Here is a 19,480-nt window from a genome sequence, read left to right as displayed (position 1 = left end):
TCAATTGCTGTTCCCTGCACCATGCGTCAATTCGCTGCAGATCCTCCTGCGTTTAAGTACAATTTTCCATTGTTACAACCTCTCGATATACCACAGGATCATCCGCAAAAAGCCCCAGTGAACTTCCGATGTCATCCACAAGGTCATTTATGTATATTGTGAATAGCAACGGTCCTACGACACTCCATTCGGCACACCTGAAGTAAGTCTTACTTCGGAAGACTTCTCTCCATTGAGAATGACATGCTGCTTTCTGTTATCTAGGAACTCTTCAATCCAATCACACAATTGGTCTGATAGTCCATATGCTCTTACTTTGTTCATTAAACGATTGCGGGGAACTGTATCAAACGCCTTGCGGAAGTCAAGAAACACGGCATCTACCTGGGAACCCGTGTCTATGGCCTTCTGTGTCTCGTGGACGAATAGCGGGAGCTGGGTTTCACACGACCGTCTCTTTCGAAACCCATGCTGATTTCTACAGAGTAGATTTCTAGTCTCCAGAAAAGACATTATACTCGAACATAATACGTCTTCCAAAATTCTACAGCTGATCGAGATGTAGGTCTATAGTTCTGCACATCTGTTCGACGTCCCTTCTTGAAAACGGGGATGAGTCACAATGCCTGCATAGTACTAGGGACGGAAAGTTGGCTGAAACCTGATGTAAACAGTAATGAAATTCTAAACTCAGATTGGAATGTATACTTCTGTGACAGCCTCCAAATGATCTTAATGTGATAGCACCACAATATGGCTTTCCTACATACACTCTGTATCACCTTGTTGATAGGAACTGTGCTGTGGAGTCAAACTAATCGCCGTTTAGCACCTTCTCACACGGTGCCACGCGTCGAGTGCAACGAGAGACAAATAAAGCGTCTAATCCGCAGTGTGTGAAATGTGTTGTTCAGGCCGTACCATGATTTGGGCCGACTAATTCAGGTTACCGTGAACATGAACCACGGCGTTGAAATAAATATTTTCGGTGAAGAAGTGTTGTCCATCTTTTACATCTTCATGATGGGTACTCTGTGTCACTCAAGTATTCCAGTATTAATAGCCGTGTTCACAGGGCTGTATATCAATGTTCCTGGCTTGACGAACACTTAGCTACCCTATCGCATTTCGACTGGCCCGCTAAGTTACTTCATCTTAATTCCGCAGTAAATGTATTTGGCTATTTGGAATAGCGGATGAAATATAGCAGTCAACATCTTCGCAATTTGGTAAGTCTACCGCGGGATCTAAGTATCAAAATATTAGTTTCAGCAGGATGCAGCATCCCTGAAGAAACTTGTGGACTCTTCTTCCTCACCGAATGGAGGCAGTTATCCAAAACTAGACGCGTAGTTAGACGGTATTAGCGCCCGATGTGCATGTAGTAGACGTAACTGGTGCCCAAGTGATCGTAATGAAACGTGCCGGTGTTTAGCAAGGTTCCCGCACTGCCGTTGTCGGGCCGAGTACCGCTTCTCGGCGGCGCGTAGCGGTCGGCGGCTCGGCTGCTGAGCAGGCGTGGCGTCCGCCGCAGATGGGGCCGGCAGATAGCCGCGGCTTTCCCCGCGTGACCCCGCCCTCGCCCTGCCGCCGCCGCCACCACACGCCTACCCGCTCCGGACACACCGAAGCCGCTCACCGCTGCCACCGCCCGGCGCGCCTAACAGCCTCCCGTGTAACGTTCTACGTACTCCAGCCGCGTTAAATAAAATACACGACGTTTCTAGAATTACGCCCCTCTTCAGGATGTAAGCTCACATCTTTCTCTTCAGCACACCTGCTGCATCCTGCCGCACCCTGACTTGATCGCTCTGCGGGTAGGAATCGTTAAAAACCTGTATCACCTTGGGGAAAAAGACCTCAAGCTGCGATCCTCAAATTTGGCAGAGGTGTTAGACCTCTATATGTTAGGCGTTCAATGCGAGAAATTTCAACGATGGATAACTTGGAGGAGACGTTGATTGTAGAAGTCTGTGTTTTGGCTGTTCAGGAAACCTTCCACCTCGAAAATACCTCGTCGTTGTTCTGAAAATACCGGGTGATCAAAAAGTCAGTATAAATTTGAAAACTTAATAAACCACGGAATAATGTAGATAGAGGGGTAAAAATTGACACACGTGCTTGGAATGACACGGGGTTTTATTAGAACAAAAAAAAAACAAAGTTCACAAAATGTCCGACAGATGGCGCTGGACAGCAAAACGTCAGTGACTGCGCATGACAATCGTTTATAAAAGGAGCTGTCATGAGAGAGAGAATCAGATGCGCCAGCAGTCGCAGCATGTTGACGTTACCTGAAAAGGCGCTTTTAGTGAAGCTGTATTATCAGAATGGGGAATATGCTAGTTCAGCGTTACGATCCTATCCCCATAGGAAGAGGATTCGAACGGGTAGAGGTCCGTTGACAAATGCAGCTGTAGCGAGAATGATTTCGAAGTTCGAAGCCACGGGTTGTTTAGACGACAGACCCCGTAGTGGCCGACCGAGCACAAGGCGTGATGCTGCTGAGACGGTTCAGGAAGAAATGGAGATTGTAGCTGGTTCGTCTATGCACGGGGAAGTCAGCGCTCGTGCAGTCGCACGTCGCACCGGCATTCCATACACTACTGTTTGGTTGGCACTTGGCTGTACCCTCCGATGCTATCCGTACAAAATCCATCGCCATCATGAACTGTTACCTGGCGATTTAGTGAAGCGGAAGGCATTTGCGGTGTGGGCGTTTCAAAAGATGGCGAAAGATGACGACTGGTTGAGTAATGTGTTGTGGACCGACGAAGCTCATTTCACGCTCCAAGGGTCTGTCAACGCCCACAACTGCAGAATTTGGGCTACCGAAAATCCTACAACTGTCGTGGAAACTTTTTTTCTTCGAGGAAATGCGTGATTCTGGTTTTGTAACTGCTACCGTGAGGGGGTGAGATGTACGCCGATATGTTACAGAATCGCATCATCCCCAGGCTGGCTGATAAACACTTGCTGAAACGTACGATGTTCATGCAGGATGGCGCTCCACCCCGTATTGCTAGACGCGTGAAAGATCTCTTGCGCGCGTCGTTTGGTGATGATCGTGTGCTCAGCCGCCACTTTCGTCATGCTTGGCCTCCCATGTCCCCAGACCTCAGTCCGTGCGACCATTGGCTTTGGGGTTACCTGGTTTTCGTCTCTAGGGTTGCTGAAAGACATCATCCGACACCAATGCCTCACCATAACTCCGGACATGCTTTACAGTGCTGTTCACAACATTATTCCTCGACTACAGCTATTGTTGAGGAATGATGGTGGACATATTGAGCATTTCCTGTAAAGAACATCACCTTTGCTTTGTCTTACTTTGTTATGCTAATTATTGCTATTCTGATCAGATGAAGCGCCATCTGTCGGACATTTTTTGAACTTTTGTATTTTTTTGGCTCTGCTAAAACCCCATGTCATTCCAAGCATGTGTGTCAATTTTTACCCCTCTGTCTACATTATTCCGTGGCTTATTCGGTTTTCAAATTTATACTAACTTTTTGATCACCCAGTACTTGCTATGCAATGGTTTCTTCAGCCGAAGCAAGAGGAGGAAGTCACCGGTTGCCGTGTCAGGAAAATGATAGCCAAAAGGCGTCGCTTGTGTGATACTGTCCCGTGGAGAATACGCCAGGGCCATGTCGTGGAGCACAAACACCCCCTTGGACAGATTTGTACGATGCTCCGTCTTGATAGCCGTCCGTAATCTCTTCAGGACATTTCGGTAGCATACTCGTGTGACTGCCTCAAAATGAGCTTAATGTGACAGCACCACAGTGTGGCAGTCCCTACATACACTGTGTATCACCTTGTTGTCCACAGCTGGTGGTCTAGCGGCTAGTGTTCCTGCCTCTGGATCACGGCGTCCTAGGATTGCTTCCCGGCCGGGTTGGGGATTTTCTCTGCCCGAGGACTGTTTGTCTGTGTTGCCCTCATCATTTCATAATCATTATTCGTGATAGTGGCTAGATTGGGCGTGTAAAAAAAATTGGCCTGTGTAAAAATTGGGACCTTGTACGGTCGCTGACGATAGCGCAGTTGAGCGCCCACAAACCCACAACCACCACCACCACCACCACCACTACCACCACCACCTTGTCCTATGATGGTTGGGTTTTCGCCTTATTCGGCGTTGCTGAATCCACAAGTTTGTACTGGTTGCTTTCCTCCTTCGTGTTGGCGTCATAGTGGTACATAGATATCTCGCCCATGGTGATCAGGCGGCTAAAGAATTCTGGATTGTCCTGACACAGCTGCAACATTTCCGCTGCTGCCTCATTTCCGTGGGGTGAGGAAACCCGGAACTCGACTGGCAGTGTCCATGTCGTCCAAGACGTTGAAAACTCATTTTCACTTTTTCCACTATCACATCGATTGTGATACGCCGTTCGTGGAGTACCAGGGTCTCCAGTTCTCTTCAGATTCCTGGTTCTTAACAGAGAGATGGCCTGCCACGTTATTCTTTTTCATTGGGGCTTGTTTCACCACACTGCAAACATCTGAGGCATGTAACCGCTGTGTGACGTGATGGTGCTTTGTTGCTATACACTTCTACCAACTCAGCATGCACTGTTGTTCCCCTTCAAATGCAGAAAACAAATAACCGCACGAAAGCTGCATCTAACAAGACTTCGGACCACCACCAACTCCGCTTTATAAATGAACTCCCGCAGTTTTCTTATGATTCTTCCAGTGGCGAGCTGCGCCATTGTTGCTTGAGAATTTTATTGTGTACAAAGCAAAAAGCTTAGCATTGTTTTGAATTAAAACCACTTTATTTGACTAAATATAATTTTGTACACGATTAGCTAGACTTTCGCAACTTGTAAGGGAATAACTTGTACTTGGTTTGAGCCACATCTGGAATTAGTTTCACGATCTTTGGTCAAAAATAACCGTCAGTACTTGTCATAGGGGGTTTTCCCCACCAATTCGGTGAACGTTGGGTTGGTTTCTCACTGTCCCATGATTTTCAATGTAGAAAATGTTTTCTTTCGACTTTTGTGGCTGTGAGCTGCACTACAGTGGTACGGGGATTTTATTGGGCACAAAGACTGCAAAAAAGAGCTGATTCCGTAATGTTATTTTTTCGAGGTGATAATTACTACTTCGACTACGCTTCGCGCTTCTTGATGTTCTAGCGCAGGCGACCACCCTGCCCGTATTTCTGAAGAACCACTCTGTTTCTGTTATACCCATGTATTCAACTCTTGACACCCTGCTGGATTATAATGTTCCAAATACCTCTACTTGTTTTCCCGTGCGATTTTCTCACCGCCTGTGTTTTATTGCGACACAATGTAGTACACAGAAACTCACGCTTTTTGTAAATTATTTGACAACTGCCTGCTGATGTTCAGCAGGAGCAGAGCAGTCTGCTTCTTTAAGACTGCCTTGATACATGTACTTCGTTTCACTTTGCTTCCTACGTAATATCACAGAAGTTCTTGCTCTTCTTTTTATGCTATTTCTTTTGACAGTGCTAATTACTTTTGCCATCTTTTAACCCTAAAGTACACTCCTTCTTAGAAAGCGTGTCATTTCACTTGACAATTATCGTGACTATTATCTCCATGTAGCGCTTGAGACCTCCGTGAAACGGATGGCATTTTCTTTTCTTTGAGACGAGTATCATGCGGCCGATTGATTCCGCACAACTTCCTTCTGAGTGCGGCATGGATGCTGGCCTTCGTCGCTGTACCCAAGTGGTAAAGGTGAAATTATCTAACTTGAACAAAGTTTGTCTGCGCAAAGCTTCTCACCCGGCTCTGAAAGCTTTGCCCCAGTCTTTTGACTGGCGTGTCAGACAGTGGGTTTCTGCTAGTAACCATCATCACACTATAAAAGTTCTTATATTAGAAACCTTTCCAGTACGCCGCGTCTTGCAGCTCTCAAATATTGGGAAAAGCCATTTTAGGAGGTGCTGTTATTTTCTGCGTGACTAGCCACGCATTTTGTATTTTAGAAATGCTTCGTGTAGACAGTTATATTTGTCGTCACACTTAAGTGTATCTCAGCTCTTCATTATCCAGCATGATGTGATCCACGTGACAACGATATTTTATATACAATGGAAGATTTGTTCTCATAGAACTACAATGTATGCCACGCTGACTTACGCATCGTAGGTGCTATCGTAATTTGGAAATTTGTGATAAAGTCTTATGGGACCAAACTGCTGAGGTCATCGGCCCCTAAGCTTACACAGTATTTAATCTAACTTACGCTAAGGACGACACACACACACACACACACACACACACACACACACACACACACCCGAGGGAGGACTCTCCGACTGGGGAAGCCATGGTATCGTAATTATGCCGCATGTGTAATGACGTAAATAGAACTGTCCATTCCAAACATACCCTAAATATAAAATACGTGTCTTGTAAAAATTGGCAATGTCCGAAACTAGTCACCCAGTAAATAAATATCAGCTTTTCCGTTAAACATTTAAAAATATGTTTCCTTCAGTTTATATATTGTGTGTCACGACATGTCTTACGAATATGGCAATATTATTAATACATCCTCATCAGACTCGCTGAACGTCAAAAGAACTAACAGGTATGTTTTCTCAACGGATGGAGTGTGATGTGAAACCGCAGTTGTAACTGTGTAATTGATGCGGCTGTATTAAAAACATTGTCCCACTGAATTGTAAATAATACGAACTGAACAGAGTAGTTCATATTCTGTGAAGAGGCTACCAAACGAAACCAGTAGTGGTAATAAAGGAGGTCATCTAAACTGTGTGGGATTTCATGAAATAAACAACAGCAATCAGAGGTTTTGCGAAGAGGAAGTAATATGCAGATATATGGCGGAAGGGGGCAGGGAGATGCCAGTGTCTTATTACTGAGGCAAAAGCCAATCTATCTGTAGCCACAACGTTAATACTATGACGTAATGTAGTTCAGACACTTAGTACTCCTGTGAAATGGTAATTATGTTCCCTTTCGTGGGCCGATACTGTGAAAAGGTCCCTTTGTAGAGATCTGAATTGTGTTTTATCCCAGGCATGTGTATATTTTCTGCAGCAGTGTTATGCCGTGATAGCTTTAGTTGAAAACGGTTTTAAAACTGAGTGTTGTGATTTAGATATGGAAAGTTTTGCGTTTTGGCAGTAAGAACTTTTTTTTACAGGTTAATACTCATACTTTTAAACAATTATTCAGATAATCCTGAATTCGGAAATTCTGATATCACAAGGGACCAGTAAAGGTTTCTACAGGAGACTGTTCACACTGTATAATTTCTAGTTATGTGATTGGACCTTCAAAGTTTTCAGAATGCAGTCACGTCATGACATTAGCGTGCGGGTTGTTACCTTGTCTCACTAAATGATTATGTGAACAATCTCTTTGGTATGTTAGTTTAGAAAGCTGATCGGCGCCTCGCCGCAAATTTTTCCTCGCCCTGCCATGATGTAAGTAATTCGCGTAGCGAAATCACTCGATTCACATACCATCGCCACATAGACGGCGGCAGCAGACATTGTTTTGCAGCTTTTCGCAAGAAAAGCAGACAGAACGTTAGATTTATAAATCGACCCCATACGCTGCTAAAATGACGACACTATTAGTCAACCTTTGGATTGTAATTTACGACACTTCACCATATTCATTGATTCGTAGGAGTGCCGTTTGTGTGTGGAACGGACAAAGTGCAGTTTTTCTCCATCTTTGTTCCCATCCCCTCAAAATCTTCACATGTAATTCCTTTACTCCGTATTTCATTGTTTTATCTTACATGTTTTCTTGAGACGGCCTTTATTTGTCTCCGCTTACTCTCATTGTATACTTAAATTTGTTGTCTCTAAATTGGGAGGGAGAATGCTCGTTCGATGATAAGTGAGCCGGCGCGTGTGTTAGACGCTCCTCCTCGAGCTATGACGTAACCATAGAAAGACATATCTTCACTCGCACAAGCGGTTACAGTTTTCATGAAAGCACGAACAGCCGTTTCTCATTAGTGAGAGCATTGTCCGGCTGCTTGGTCCGTATAACTGTTCCACTAAACAAAGGCGCTGTTCTGGGCCTATGCTAATCCCGACACATTCCTTGCGCCCGAGTCTTTCTCGGCAGGGAGCCACCGTAGTGTCGGTCCGCGTCGCCTTCCCTAGTGTAAGCAATTCATTTACGACTGTTTCCGTGACCGGTTCGAGTCCCGCTTATGGGAATTACGCCCTCTTTATGGCCTCTCTTAGGCAATATTTCAGTGCCGTATGCGTCCGTGCGCAGCGGGAAACCGCTTCTCCTACGCACACATTATCTTGAGTACCCCTAACCACGTGCACATACGGGCCGAACAGTATTCTGTCGAGGCTGCAATACAGAATCATAAGTTTCTGTAGCAGGCGACTGAGGTGGTGATGTGGGCGGACTGAAATGGGAAAGTGTTTGCGGGCAGCTACGTCTGCAACTATTGTAACAACTTCTGTTCAGTTACAGTTTCGAAAATCGTGATCCACAGTACGATGAACCCACTGTTATAATTACCAAGGACTTGAATTGGGATCATGGCACAGAAACCTTTGTGCGGAAGGCGAACGAAAGTATGCGTTCTATTAGCAGAACACTTTGAAGATAAAGATGAAAAAAATGCACTAAAGAGACTCCCTACACTATGCTTGTCCATCCTCTGCTAGAGTATTTCTGCGTGGTGTGGGATTCTTATCGGATAGGACTGACAGCGGACAGTGAAATAGTTTAAAGAAGGGATGTTCGCGTTATATTATCACGAAATAGGGAATAGTGTGCCACGAATATGATATGTAATTTGTGGCGGCAGTCAACAAAACAAAGATGCATTTAGCTTAGAAGAGGTCTTTCCGACAAATAACAGGCGACTGAGGTAACGTTGTGGCCGAACTGCAATGTGAAAGTGTTTGCGGCCACCTATGTCTGCAACTTTCTCTTCGTAACGAGAAAATATTTTGTTGGCTCCCACCAACATAACGAGAAATGGCCATCGTAGTAAGGTAAGAGAAATCAGAGCTTGCACGGAAATGTTCACGTGTTCATTTTTCCGACGTCCACCTCGAGCTTGGAACGATCGAGAAATATTCCGAAAGTGTTTCTACGAACCCTCTGCCTAGAACTTGGGTGAACTGCAAAGCATTCATATAGACGTAGATTTCGTAGTTGCTCATTGTTGAAGTTTTCCTTCTCATCTAAATAGTCACATACGTCACCCCACTGCTAATCATTTGCAGATGTGTAGGAAATTGAGAGGTATTTCGTCGTTTTGTTACGAACAGAGAAATTTTCTGTACCGCCTCGCATTTCGTCTATGACTCGTTAAAAACAGTTACGTAAATAGTGTAACGCTGCAAACTAAAATCAACATAGTCACTTGGTTCTATCTCTGCCTCCATGTGGCTTGTACATTTCCATTAATCCGAAAACACACACTTGCTTAAAATATTTTCCAACAGTTGTTAAACTTGTTCGTGTTTTTTATCTGATGGAATGATTTTTTTTCTGTCTTGCAGCAAAAGATCTCGTTCTGGTTCGCGACTGGAGGAGCGGGGTTTTGCCTGAGTCGAGCGCTGGCGCTCAAGATGATGCCCGTCGCGAGGTAAGTTCATCCATTACTCAAATATTAGTAATCAAAAACTGCGGAAGGCATGTGACCGCGTAATTTACTTAAGGTGATTAAGTAGTGATATAAATAGCTCCCATTGCCCATCTCAGTGCCAGTAAACTTTTGATACGAATTTTATTTTGTGCGTCCAAACGAAGAGAGACCGGTTGTAATCATTCGTACGACTGATATCCAGATCAGCTTCTACACAGTACAAAGATTGCGTTAATGATGGTAGAGTGCACATGGTAAAATAGTGCTGACGCAAGAAAATTCAAGCACGTACACGAATAGAATATCAAAAGCATTAGACATACTGTCATTTCGAAACGTCTCATTTCCTGGCCACACCTTTGTGCTAGTCCTGTGGCTGTGGTATTCGTCAGAGACAGTGTGCTGTTCCCCAGGGAGGTGATGGACTTGTTTTTCTACAGTCATCTGAAAAGGTTGTCACCAGAGCTTACACGTTTGCTTGAGAGGATTGTGATTTACCGTGATGGCCAGTATTTTCCGATGCCCTTTGCAAAGAAACTTCAAACGTTTCGCCTGCAATCAGCGATAATAGCAGGAGCAGGAAATGGTCAGCGAAAAGGCTGCATTCTGCTCCTGGTTATGACTGGACGGAGTGCCTTAAAGTTCAACAATTTTGTGGAGCGTATTGGGAGCTCGTGAAATCTGAGGAGCCACCCGGAAGTCCTCTCGGGATATAGAAGTCGTGTGCTCTCTGTGCGCGGAGCTGACGTTTGCGAAGTGTTTCGGAAGTCAGGGGAAGGTGATCAACTGAGTTATTTCGTGCTGTGCAGGAAATGGAGAGAATACGCAGTGCATCGGCTTGGTTTTCGAGTGGAGTCATTCCGATTTTCTAAGCGTATGTTACCTGTAAGTGAATGTGCACGACAGGCAGTGTTCTTAAGTCGGATCGTAGAGCCAGTAGCTAGCTGGATAGTTCTATCTTAGTGAAAGATACGGACTGGGCGAGGTATGAGAGAAGCCTTTTAATTATTTTTGTCTCTGTGGAAATTCAAGAGATGTTCAGTGTGAGTTTTTCCTTTATTGACACTGAAGTTATGTGAAAATTATCAGCGGAAAAGCTGTTAAAAGCCAGTTGGAGGCTGTGTACATATTCCATTCCAGTGGCCGGGTCTCTGTATCTTTATGAAAGTGGTTGGGTTGCTTCAGGACTTTTAAGCCCTTGCCGTACTTGGATGAGTGCGGTTCGTAGAAACAAATGCGGACCAAACGTAAAAATTAAGAGTCACACTCGTGGAAACGAAAGTCGGGCCAAACTTTTTCAGAGTTGGGTATTGCTCTATTCAGGATGTACATTAACCAGAAAACAATAGAAGTACAAAGAAAGAAAGCATGTGTTGATTAGCATGTAAATAAAGCAGAAGTAATGTTAAGTGTCCAATTGCCGGAGAAACCATCACTAAGTGAAACACCACCTCTGCTCCAAGCACAATATTGGGGCCCCTTTTCACAAAACATGGGAAAGCACGAAGAGGCGCTAGATGTACCACAACTCTTTCGAAACTACCATGCCATGTAGGATTACCAATTTTTAGAATTATAGGTATTTTCCTATTAGAAATTCATTCAAAGTGAGTATTTCTTCAAGTAATTACATTTTTTATTGAGAGTAACTACGGTTATACGTCGTGTTATTACATTTCTCCTGAAAAAGTCACACCTGAAGAAGCCCACGAAGACTTTGATTTGTATTGAAGTGTTGTCTCTGTGTAAAAATTTATGTTTTGAAGTATTATTTGAAATATTGTATTACAGAAATGTATATTAATAAGGAACAAGAATTAAATTAGTTTATGCCTACAAGGGCAGCGTCACGTGAAACAAACCTGTAGCTACGTAACAGGTATCCTCATGTCGATTTGTATTGCGAGTGTGTCACGCATCGCGCTGTCCCGTTTCGGCTGCGTGGTTTCCAGTCGCTTGGGAACGGATTTTGTCGAATTGAATGGAACAGCAAGGGATTAATTAACGACTTTGGAGTGCTGAGAAGTTTTAACAGCTGCTGGTTAAAGCGAGGCTGGCGACCCATATTTCAATTGCTTCTACATGCATAGCTGTGCATAGAATTAATCCGGGTCCGCTAGTAAATCCGCGGAGCGGTACATCGCATAATTTATCTCGCGCGCTGCATATCGCCAAGATTACGTGGATTCTGACTATGACCAGAGCCGGCCGGTGTGGCCGTGCGGTTCTAGGCGCTTCAGTCTGGAACCACGTGACCGCTACGGTCGCAGGTTCGAATCCTGCCTCGGGCAAGGATGTGTGTGATGTCCTTAGGTTTAAGTAGTTGTAAGTTCTAGGGGACTGATGACCTCAGAAGTTAAGTCCCATAGTGCTCAGAGCCATTTGAACCGTTTTGAACTATGACCAGAGTTTGTTTTCGCGTAGCACTACGGAAGCTCCGAGGCGCAGACGAAAGGAACGTTAGCAAACTTTCTGAATACGCTCACCAATGTGACACATTGAAAGCAGACATAAGGTACCTTGCTATGAAATCCATCACACTGTAAATAAAATACAATGATGTCACTAAAGTTATGGGACAGCGCACATATACTGACGTCGCATGTAAAAGGTATAAAGGGGTAGTGCATTGGCGGAGCTGTTATTTGTACTCAGGTGAGTCCTGTGAAAAGGTTTCAGACGTGATTATGGGGGCACGACAGCAATTAACAGACTTTGAACGCCGAGTGATAGTTGGAGAGCTAGACGCATGGGACATTCCATTTCGGAAATTATTAGGGATTTTAGTATTCTGCGATCCACAGTATCAAGAGCGTGCCGAGAATACCAAATTTTAGGCATTATCTCTGACCACGGAAAAGCAGTGGCCGATAGCCCTTCACTTAACGACCGACAGCAGCGGCGTTTGCGTAGCTCGATAATTGCTAACAGAAAAGCAACATTGCGTGAAATAACCGCAGAAATCAGTGTGGGACGTACGACGAACGCACCCGTTAGGACAGCGCGGCGAAATTTGACGTTATAGGGCTGTGACAACAGACTACGGTCGCGAATGCCTTTGCTGACAGCACATCGCCTGCAGCGGCTCTCTTGGGCTGCTGACCATATCGGTTGGGCCCTTGCCGGTTGGAAAACGGTGGCCTGGTCAGCTTAGTTCAGATTTATGTTGGGGGAGGGTGAGATAGGTGTCGAGTGGGGAGCAGAGTCCACGAAGCCTTGGATCCAAGTTGTCAACAAGGCACTGTGCAAGCTTTTGGTGGCTCCATAATGTTGTGGGCTGTTTATATCGACTGGACTGAATCCTTGGATTTCGGCTAGTTGGAAACCATTTGCGGCCACTCGTGGACGTCTTGTTGCCAAACGACGACGGAATTTTTATGCCCTGCCACAGGGCCAAAATTGTCCGTGACTGGTTTGAAGGATATTCTGGACTATTTGAGCAAATGGTTTGGTCACGCAGATCACCCGTCATAAATACCATGGAGTATTTTGTTGCTGTTAAAAAAAAAAAAAAAAGGCTCTGAGCACTATGGGACTTCTGAGGTCATCAGTCCCCTAGAACTTAGAACTACTTAAACCTAACCAACCTATGGACATCACACACATCGATGCTCGAGGCAGGATTCGAACCGTAGCGGTCACGCGGTTCCAGACTGAAGCGCCTAGAACCGCACGGCCACATCGGCCGGCGAAGTATTGTTCCTCCTGCAACCGAACTTTACTAATTCCCACTATAGCTTTAACCTATCCATTTCCCTTTTTAAATTTTCTAATCTACCTGCCCGATTACTGGATCTGACATTCCACGCTCCTTTCCGTAGAACGCCAGTTTTCTTTCTCCTGATAACAACGTCCTCCTGAGTAGTCCCCGACCGGAGATCCGAATGGGGGACAATTTTACCTCCGGAATATTTTACCCAAGAGGACGCCATCATCATTTAACCATACAGTAAAGCTGCATGCCCTCGGAAAAAATTACGGCTGTAGCTTCCCCTTGCTTTCAGCCGTTCGCAGTACCAGCACAGCAAGGCCGTTTTGGTTAGTGTTACAAGGCCAGGTCAGTCAGACTGTTGCCCCTGCAACTACTGAAAACGTTGCTACATCTACATTTATACTTCGCAAGCCACCCAAAGGTGTGTGGCGGAGGGCATTTTACGTGCCACTGTCATTACCTCCCTTTCCTGTTCCAGTCGCGTATGGTTCGCGGGAAGAACGACTGTCTGAAAGCCTCCGTGCGCGCTCTAATCTCTCTAATTTTACATTCGTGATCTCCTCGGGAGGTACAAGTAGGGGGAAGCAATATATTCGATACCTCATCCAGAAACGCACCCTCTCGAAACCTGGCGAGCAATCTACACCGCGATGCAGAGCGCCTCTCTTGCAGAGTCTGCCACTTGAGTTTATTAAACATCTCCGTAACGCTATCACGGTTACCAAATAACCCTGTGATGAAACGCGCCGCTCTTCTTTGGATCTTCTCTATCTCCTCCTTCAAACCGATCTGGTACGGATCCCACACTGATGAGCAATACTCAAGTATAGGTCGAACGAGAGTTTTGTAAGCCAGTCCCCTCTTCACGAAGCAAACGTTTGTCTGGCCTCTAAACAGATACCTCTCCATTGTGGTTGCACCTACGGTACGGCTATCTGTATCGCTGAGGCGCGCAAGCCTCCCCACCAACGGCAAGGTCCATGGTTCATGGGGGGGATTGAGTATTTATGGGACATATTCAAGAGGTCAGTCGGAACACGAAATACTGCAACGGCAAAACTTCCACAATTACGGACGGCTATAGAGGCAGCATGGTTAAACATCTCTGCAAGGGACTTGCAGTGACTTGCTGAGTCCATGCAACGTAGAGCTGCTGCACTACGCCAAACAAAAGGAGGTGCGACACGATGTTAGAAGGTATCCCATGGTCACTGTACTGTCGAAGCCAGTAACATTTAGACCTCCAGGAGACAGCTGACGAGGGCTTGCAAATAAAATTTTCTTATCGGCGCCTCCAAAGACGAGTGGTGAATATATTCCCGTATCCTGTGCACCTGCGGTGCGTCCACGGTGACCGGTTCCACAGGGACAAGTGAACGTGTCGCGAATGAAACTGGTACTATTCATTTGCCACCTGCCGCCTCAGCGCAGTCCGCGTAGCGACCTTGCTGAATCTTCTTCTGGAACTGAAATGGACCTGATTATGCAGGGAGATTAAGTACTCTGAAAATCATTTACTGTAGCTGGTGGAGATAGCTGCGGCAGAACTGCGTCCTGTTGCTGTTCCTAAACCACAGCAGACTATTACAAAGAGGCAGTAAATGGGGCACTTGGACACGAATGAAAAAGTCCGGTATATCATTATTCTCGGATTTTACAACATAAGTCTAGCGGAGGAGGGCTCTGAATAACGTTGGCGTGCGGAAGAACTAGAAACAGGCATGTGGAAGTATACTGAGCCGTAACTGGATTACGGGAAAGAGGATGGAATAATAGAATCCAATAATGCGACATGGTCTTCCATGAAATAATTCATTTTACAGCTTGTTTTCTGTATCACTTTTTATTTTCACCTGTTGAATTTCCTGGAACAGACTGCGGTTTAACAGTCAACGCCACTCGCCGAAATCTCTGCTGCGGCGTCGGTTCCGAGTAGCCTACCAGGATTTCACTCCACTTCTGAGTTTCCCTGGTTGTTTCTTTATTTGAAGCAAAATTTGACGATGCGAATCAAAACATTCCTTTCACTATCTACTTTTAAGATACACATCACGCCTACTACCTAGCCTTGAAGAGGAAATGTTCATTGTATGCCAAACTGGACAGGTTTGACGTTTACGTGAAATGACGGGATGATATGGCCAGACGAAAGTAGTTTCATCTGGTCACAACTGCGGGCTCTTTGATTGGTGCGGGAAAACGCTCGTCAAACCAGAACACATCAAATATTAGTTCACTTTATTCATTAATGAATAAAAAATGTACTTAAATTTGACGCACTTCATTTGCCACATGAAGTAATGAATGATTTACGTGAATTAGTAAAGCATAACGGGATGCATTAATTAACAAACTTATCTTCAGGTGCAGTGTCCAACCTTTACGAAAGTAAAAGTTCATCAGAATCTTTAACAACTCGTTGGCTCCACGCAGTGATGTTGACCCCTTCAGATGAGGCCAAAAACTACCGAGCTCTTGCATGCTCGACACTACATTGACGTCAGAGTGACGTCGCTGCTGTGCTGGAGGGTGGGAGGCGTGGTCTTCTGGAGTGCCTCTCATGGGTTGCTATGAATTGCAACGAGCCACCCCCCCCCCCCCCTCCTCCCTTCTAATGTACGTGGTATCGATTCTTGTCGACCCTGATGTGGCATCACGATCTCTGGACGATACCACAGGGGGAGCAAGTCTATTTAGGGCGTAAATAAACTGGTTATAAAAGAGAGAGATCGAAATATCAACTCATTACGAACTCCCTGCATGAATTTCATAATCTCGGTAACATGACACTGCAAATAGCAGAAAGGCCACGAATTTCGAACAATTTCTCGATTCAGAACCACTCCTGTGTGTGTGTGTGTGTGTGTGTGTGTGTGTGTGTGTGTGTGTGTGTTCCTAAGGGACCTTACTGCTGAAGTCATGAGGTCATCGGTCCCTAGACTTACACACTACTTAAACTAACTAACGCTAAGGAACACGCACGCACGCCCTAGCGAGAACTCGAACCTCCGGCGGGAGGAGCCGCGCAATCCGTGACATGGCGCCTCAAACCACGCGGCGAACTATATGTGCAACAACCTTTGTTAAAAACCAAAATATGCCTTTGGAAAGAATTTGGAACATCAGAAATTGAGATGAAAATTACAGCGTAATCAGTCCAAATAATTCAAGTTCTGGAATAATATGGGTGCAAAATCAGAGAAAACAGCGTCTACTGACCACCGTGCTATTACATTCACGGTAATTCAACACCTTATTGTAACTGTAAGCAGTTGCTGTGTGGTGGTTTATGATCTCGGGAATAAGTATTTCTCACAAATCAAATAAATGTCGGAAAATGAAACAAGATCATGTCAGAGACTGCAAGAAAGTGGACCTGGTGTTAAATCTGTAAGGTAACACTTAAAAAAAATTAAAAAAAACTGTTAAGACGCTTTGTTGCGTGGAATTCACTAGTTAATCTCTCATGAAGGTGTCTTACCATTGTTTTGAATTAAAACCACTTCATTTGACTAAATATAATTCCACACACGATTAGGTAGCCTTCCGCAACGTGTAAAACGGTAACTTGTACTTCGCTTGAGCCACATCTGGAATCAGTTTAACGACCTTTGAACGAAAAGTTACAGTAAGAGAGCACCAAAATAGATTCGTACACGCTCGTTTATAATAAACGATGGAATTTACGTAAGTCACCGACAGATGCCATTTACAGCCGTAGCCCGTTTCAGGAAATGTCACAGGGATAACGGATGTATGAAGCGGAAATTAATTTAAAACTTATTTTTTTATCACTGTGAATTGTGAAGCAATGTATGTGCGAACAGATGTTTCACACAGCATTGCTCGTTGCTTTGCCATGCTGTGGGATGTTGTTACCAGTCGTGCTTTGCTCAAATGGCGACTGCAAGTAGGGACTTCTGTCACACTCGGCTGGTTTCTGGGGGCCGGAAGCCTTCTGTTAAACCAAGAAAGGAAGCGCGGCCTAGTTCCGGGGGCGCATTGTCTCGGCGGGCACGGAGAGACAACTTTTTCTCGACAAAAACTTGGAACGTTCTTATACGGGTTTTCACGCTCAGTGGGTTTATTGTTGTAATGTGAAGATCAGAAAGCGGAAAGATGAACGAATCTCTTAAATACTTTCCGCATGCTCATCCTTACTTGCCTCTTCTCGTTATTACCTAATACATAATTAATTCAAGAGTACCACCCACACGTCGGTTGATATTCATTATAGCTCATGCCGTTAATGTCTAAGCAGTCTCTCTCTCTCTCTCTCTCTCTCTCTCTCTCTCTCTCTCTCTCATACATGGCTATCGAGATTGAAATTTGTCGTATTTCGACTACATTACTCTCACAAATGTGGAGATAGCTCTTTGCTCAAAGCCACGGTCGGTTCTTTTGGGACATTGGGTGGAGTATCACAGTCGATGAAGTAAAACTGGAAAAGTCGATTTATAGGCATGAACTACGGGCATGTCAAGGTGAACAATATTTGGACGAATGTTTTTTGTCAAATGGCGTGTTTTTGAACTGTAACGGTACGTGTCGATACCCTGTCCTTTTATTTGGAAATCAGCGTTGTGATACGCCACGGTCCTCTAAAAGTACTGTTAGTGCTGCATTATTTTTCAAACCATTTGTCTTGTATGGCGGCCGAAGGTCTTAGACTCTTTGAGTCAGCCATACATCCTCATTTTTCACTGTAGGAAGAAGCCAGACTGGTTGAAATCGAGGTAGCGAGTACACTTACAAGACAGCTCCCAGGACTTGAAGACGACGACTATGTCGGTCATCAAAATATAGTGCTGGAATATGGAATCGGGGCCCGCATCTCGTGGTCGTGCGGTAGCGTACTCGCTTCCCACGCCCGGGTTCGATTCCCGGCGGGGTCAGGGATTTCCTCTGCCTCGTGATGGCTGGGTGTTGTGTGCTGTCCTAAGGTTAGTTAGGTTTAAGTAGTTCTAAGTTCTAGGGGACTGATGACCATAGCTGTTAAGTCCCATAGTGCTCAGAGCCATTTGAACCATTTTTATGGAATCGGGGATTCGACTGGACACCAAAAATTATACCATCACGTTTGCGTTAATGCTGGGCGAGATGCTTCCTGAAATGGCCCTATTGCTTTCTTCCCGAACAGGGGCATCTGAAGTGCAACTGACAGAGAAAACGTCTGTAGTGCGTTGGCATATTGCTCCCGGCTAACTGACCATTAAACCCATATCGGGCAAGTAATAAATACGAAGTGAACACACTTCGTACACCGCGATCTCAGTGTAGTTCTTTACACTACCAGTTACGTAACAGCTGAACTGCGCTTCTCACTGTAATGCAATCTGCTATTAAACTGCTTTGCAAAAGGTAAACTTCCCGAAAATAATAATTTTAGTATTTAAATTGACTGTTCTACAATAATTACTGGTTTTTAAAATGATTACGGAGTTCGCTGCTTTGACTTATTGTTACGTAAATTACTTCCCATACGAAACTGTCTAACAAAATGTTGTTGAATATACAGTACTGCTTTGTCAAATTACTTGTCAACAATCAGCACTTAATTAACAAGTCCAAAAAACTGTTTTGTTCACTTTCATTTAAACTATTAATCAGTTCGCTAAATTTCACTCTTCTTATGATTCGCATTCAGTTCATTAATGACACATTCGGTTAATTATGGAAATGGAGAGGATGCTGGTGTAGTTGTTATTGAGGATTACGCACCTTAGGGTAAATAAGCTGCTAATGTATTTCTTGTTGAACGATTCGCAGTTAACCCTGCAACCCTTTTACAGTTCTAAATGATAAACTGGTCGGGTCTTACGCCATAGCGGTGCGGCGTCCGTTATACCACGCCAACATACGGCCACAGGCTCTTCACCGCAATTAACTTTAGGCTCCCAGCGCTCTTCTTAAGCCTTGATGCTTTGCTCGGTGCTCAGTTACTTCTCCACATTATGCTTGGTATTATATCTCTTAAAAAAATTAATGTATAACTATTTATTTTAGAAGAAACAGTCTCCTAGTAAATTTGTTTGTCCTTTGATTTATCGTGACCTGTTACTGATTTTTAGTGAAGTTAGTTTTTACGTTTAGCTTTCAAAAAATACAAAAGAGATATAATAAGCAAAATAACGAATTTCGTAGGTTGCCAATTACGTATTATATCTG

The 19,480-nt window shown here is 44.6% G+C and overlaps 1 protein-coding gene across 1 annotated transcript in view; it reads left to right on the top strand.

The window, feature by feature from the left end:
* The window catches only part of LOC124714428 (fringe glycosyltransferase), a 636,964-nt gene that overhangs the window by 572,586 nt on the left and 44,898 nt on the right, over nt 1-19,480 (top strand). The window contains exon 7 of the mRNA XM_047243020.1: nt 9,515-9,600. Within this exon, the coding sequence (XP_047098976.1) occupies nt 9,515-9,600 (86 nt within the window). The remainder of the gene's footprint in view (nt 1-9,514; nt 9,601-19,480) is intronic.

The sequence above is a fragment of the Schistocerca piceifrons genome, chromosome 1, assembly GCF_021461385.2.
Source record: "Schistocerca piceifrons isolate TAMUIC-IGC-003096 chromosome 1, iqSchPice1.1, whole genome shotgun sequence".
NCBI classification, from domain to species: Eukaryota; Metazoa; Arthropoda; class Insecta; order Orthoptera; family Acrididae; genus Schistocerca; species Schistocerca piceifrons.
Note: the sequence above shows the minus strand (reverse complement) of the source record. Positions and strands in the feature narration are given on the sequence as shown.